Source organism: Vigna radiata, chromosome 7 (genome assembly GCF_000741045.1).
Source record: "Vigna radiata var. radiata cultivar VC1973A chromosome 7, Vradiata_ver6, whole genome shotgun sequence".
NCBI lineage: Eukaryota > Viridiplantae > Streptophyta > Magnoliopsida > Fabales > Fabaceae > Vigna > Vigna radiata.
In genome coordinates, this window is record NC_028357.1 from 38,879,220 (window position 1) to 38,883,986 (window position 4,767).

At 34.0% G+C, this 4,767-nt stretch overlaps 1 protein-coding gene across 1 annotated transcript in view; it reads left to right on the forward strand.

The window, feature by feature from the left end:
* The first annotated feature begins 840 nt into the window (after positions 1–840).
* The window catches only part of LOC106769428 (histone deacetylase 5), a 5,439-nt gene continuing 1,512 nt past the window's right edge, over positions 841–4,767 (forward strand). The window contains exons 1-10 of the mRNA XM_014655045.2: positions 841–1,150; positions 1,235–1,436; positions 1,838–1,984; positions 2,088–2,200; positions 2,464–2,675; positions 2,891–2,955; positions 3,246–3,416; positions 3,596–3,679; positions 4,122–4,245; positions 4,468–4,589. Coding sequence (XP_014510531.1) covers positions 969–1,150; positions 1,235–1,436; positions 1,838–1,984; positions 2,088–2,200; positions 2,464–2,675; positions 2,891–2,955; positions 3,246–3,416; positions 3,596–3,679; positions 4,122–4,245; positions 4,468–4,589 — 1,422 coding nt within the window. The 5' untranslated portion in view covers positions 841–968. The remainder of the gene's footprint in view (positions 1,151–1,234; positions 1,437–1,837; positions 1,985–2,087; positions 2,201–2,463; positions 2,676–2,890; positions 2,956–3,245; positions 3,417–3,595; positions 3,680–4,121; positions 4,246–4,467; positions 4,590–4,767) is intronic.

Genomic DNA, 4,767 nt, shown 5'->3' on the forward strand with positions numbered 1-4,767 from the left:
TATTTTTTTAACATAACTATTATAATAATTAAAATTATTTTTTAATAATTATTAAGATACAAATGTGTATTAAATAATATTAAAATTTTAAATTAAATTAAATTATTATTAAATTTTTATTAAATTTTAAATCTCGAAATGAAATTTAGAAAATTTATATAAAAATTGTATAGATTTTAAAATCTATTAAAATGATGTAAGAAGACTTTAATAAAAGAGAGAAAAAATTAGAAGGGTGTAGGTTGACTTTAATAAGAAAGAGAAAAAGTTAGAGGGATGCAGAATTATTTTATGAAGAAAGAGAAAATATTAAAATAATATTAATTAAGGTTAAAATGGTAATTTTTGGAGGTACAGGATGAAACTTGGAGGTGTAGAAGAAACACCCATATATTTTTTAGGGTATATAATCTAAAATTACACAATCAAAAATAATTTTCCTATTCGATATTAATTAATCCAAAAGTTTATCTTTTTATCTAGATTGTTCTTTACCTGTTCAGTAATTTGGAAGTCTTTTGAGAATTAAAAAAAATGAATAAAATATAAATGACAAGAGAAATTAGAAAAGTGTAAAAAAGTAGAGATTGGCTGTTCAAATTCTCCTGACCGGGAATATGAAAGAGGGAAAGAGATAACGGACAAACAACATCATCAGTTCAAGTTAAAGCGGTTATGGTTTGTTAGAAAAAAAATTATTATTGGTATCCGAAACGGTTAAATAATAAATAAAAGTTGTTTATGAAGTCAGGACATTAAATTTAAGATATAGGCTTCTTAATTTCTTTTATTAACATAATAAATGAAAAGTTTAAAAATAATAGAATAATTTGAAATTTGCTGAAAGAAAAGATGGTACATGAAAGCGCGCTATAAAACCTTAGAATTAGGACAGTATAAATAGTGCGGATTGTATGTACGCATGAAATTGAGTAGCAGAGTCAGAAACTGAAAATTTGGGTGTAGCCATGGAGGGCAGGAGTAAGAAGAAGAGTAAAGAAAGCAGTGCGAGCGGTCAACGGCGTGTGGGTTTACTATACGATAGGAGGATGTGCAAACACTACGCGCCGAACGAGCCCAAGCACGTGGAGAATCCTAATCGCATTAGGTCAATTTGGAACCGACTCGAAGCCGCCGGCGTTCCTCAACGGTAACTCATGCACGTTGCTTTAGGGTTTCGCTAAATCTTTGTCTGTTATCTTTAATCTTGCTTATTTTCTTTATCGTATTGCAGATGCGTGCTTTTAGAGGCCAAGAAAGCTGAGGACAGACATGTGCGGTTAGTTCATTCCAGACATCATGTGAATCTGATTAAGAACATTAGCGCCAGGGGGTTCAAATCGCGGAGGTCTCAGATTGCCTCCGAATTGAATTCCGTATATTTTAATGAAGGTTCTTCTGAAGCTGCGTTCCTTGCTGCTGGCTCTGCTGTAGAGGTGATGCTTTCGACGATTCTTTCTTTACATATAAAGATTTTGTGTTTTTCATTAAATGCTAGTTTTTCCCGGTTCCGTCTTACTTTGCATAGCCTACAAGGAATTTACTGACTGGTCCTGACTATATTTATCTCTGGCCAAGATTTCTTTAGTTAGACTGTTACAGCTTGACTGCTGTCTCTATATTATCTCTCTTTTTTTGGTGAAAATTACTGTTTTTGACTAGTGACGGGGTGGACATAGGTTATAGTTGCCAAGATGCCTCTTTTTGTGAGACAGCAGTGCTGCGAACAATACATTAACCCCCTGCAGGCCTTACGCTTAATCTGATTAATTTAAGCTTTACATCTTATTCCCACAAATAACTTTGTGAACCTAATTTAAGATGTTTTGACAAGTAGGTTGTTGAAAAGGTGGCAAGTGGGGAATTGGATTCAGCTGTTGCCATTGTGAGGCCCCCAGGTCATCATGCAGAACATAATGAAGCTATGGGATTTTGTCTCTTCAACAATGTGGCAGTTGCTGCTAGATATCTCTTAGACGAAAGAGTGAGTTACGTTGCACCTACTACCAATTCCAATTTTACTAAGAATTTCTAGCCTATAGTTGTCTGTTACTTTATTGCCACCTTTACTTTTCTGTGTGCGACAGCCTGATTTAGGTGTGAAGAAAATTTTAATTGTTGATTGGGATGTCCATCATGGAAATGGTACTCAAAAAATGTTCTGGAATGATTCTCGAGTTTTATTCTTCTCTGTTCACAGGTGTGTTAATTATTTTCACATATTTTATGGTCAGTTTTACTGGTTGTTGATCTTGTAATTGCTTCTTAGTACATCAGGGAAGGTAAAAGTTTGTTGCTCATGGTTGTGTTAGGTTATGTAATGGGCTTGACTGCTAGATCATTTACCCTTCTTTTACAAGTTTTTGGACCTCTGACGAGGACTATTGCTTTAAGGACTTCAGATGAACTTTGTATCAATTTCATAGTTTATCCTCAATCAACTAGACTTTTCTATTCATACAGGCATGACTTTGGGGCTTTTTATCCTGCTGAGATCCACGGGTCTTATGATCAGGTGGGAGAAGGAGAAGGTGCTGGATATAATATAAATGTCCCCTGGGAGCAGGGGAAATGTGGTGATCCAGATTACATTGCAGTGTGGGACCACATCTTGCTTCCTGTTGCCAAAGAATTTAATCCAGACATAATTATAGTTTCTGCTGGATTTGATGCAGGTATGTTATTGTGACGTTTGGGTTTTTCTGTTATCTGTGTGGGAGGTGAGGGTATCACTAGTTCTTCCCATGGCTTTGGAGCATTGCTAGCTAGCTTTTGTACTTGAAGTCTAGTTTACCTGTTTTGCAAGAAGGAAGTGGATTTGGGTCAGTTGATATGTTAATTTATTATTTTTAACTGTACCAAGTAATAATTATTCACTTCATTGTGACAGCTGTCCGTGACCCTCTAGGAGGATGTCGTCTCACAGCAGTTGGTTATTCTATTCTGTTGGAGAAGGTTACTTTAAGATTGAATTTTAGCGATCGCCCTTCGTAGTGTTTATTGTAATGCTAGTATGTTACTTGATAAATCAAAACTGCTATATTTGAAGAAAAGTTAGCTATTAGCAAAACTGAATTAAAAGAATGAGTATTGATTAATTTCTTTTCCATCATTATCAGCATACTATTTTTTATTTATGCTACCTTTTGTTTTTAATATTTTGATATTACTTCTCACTAATTTTATATTGTGAAAAAATGTAAAAGTTCAAATACCAGTAACAGAATTGTTTTCCTTTATTTCAGTTGATGAATTTTGCTAAAGGTAGGATTGTACTGATTTTAGAAGGGGGGTATCATCTTGATTCCATTGCAAAATCAATGCATGCTTGCTTGGAAGTTTTGCTAACTGGCAAGTCTGTTACCGAATCCTCAGAGGCCTATCCATTTCAGTCTACATGGAATGTGATTCAAGCGGTAAGAACTTGTTATACTGATGTATGTCCTTTCCCTCTTACGGATATAAAATTAACTTATTTTTCTCTCTCCTGGGCAGAGAGAGGGTGTAAGATTATCCATTTCTTTCCTACCATACACATGGCATTTATGCATGAAATTCCTTAATTTAGTACTAAAACGGCATGCATATTTTGCAGGTTCGCGAGATGTTAAGTCCATTTTGGCCTACACTTGCACCTAAACTACCACAAGAGTTAGTCTCAAAAATAGGCCCCTCTCCGGTAATGTAGTTTCCATTACTGTTTTCATGGAGTTGTGATGTGAGAATTGAGCTGAATGCTCAACTAATTTTTCTCAATGGTTCACAAAATAATCAGATGATTTGGGTCGAAAAAGGGACTCTGATGTTCTACTAATGGGTTTGGTCCCTTTATTTTGAGCACCTTTTGTTTTGTTTTCATAAAAACATGTTTAGGTACATTTTAGAAAAAAAAAATCTTAAAATCTACTGAAAATAGAAAACAAAATAAAGAATTTCAGTGTTTCAGATAAAAATGAAAACATGCGGGCTGAGTTACAATTATAGCAAGGTTGGGTTTTATTTTCAAATCTTCCATTTTGTACATCTTTCATGTGTTCATTTCTGTTTATCTATCTTGTTTTCATTCCTTTTTATCGGCAAGTACTCATTAAATATTTTTTCTGTTTTTTCCCCTTTGCAAGCATACTCTGATTTCAAGCTCGGACTCTGAAGATGAGGATGATACGGGTGCACCAAGTTCAGGAAATCTTGGAGAACTTATTGAGGATGTCTTAAAACCACTTTCCAAACTGAAAGTGGATGCTGGTAACCTTGATCCTAGATTTTTTATTTTTATTTTTTTTATAATTGGAGAAACATCTCTAAAAGTATTAATATTTTTCTTTTTGCAAAATATAATGTTATCTCCTTAAGTTTGGCCATCTTTTTTTGGTCCTCCACTGGAGTTGGTGCAATTCATTGGCAAAAGGGTGGTACATGACCTTTCTTCATGTATTCATTACTTGACAAGTTATGCGTTTTATGCAGATGAGGAGATTCACGTTTCTAGTACTTGGCGATCTGCATTGTCAAATGTTTATATATGGTATGCCTCCTATGGATCAAATATGTGGAAAGCAAGATTTAATTGCTACCTAGAAGGTGGACAGGTAAAAAGTCGGTTACAAAACTCCCAATTTATGAGGCACCCACCTTTGTTTTATGGAAGTTAAAAAGTATCCCTACTGTCAAACACCAAAACAAGCATGCTATATATATATATATATATATATATATATATATATATATATATATATATATATATATATATATATATATATATATATA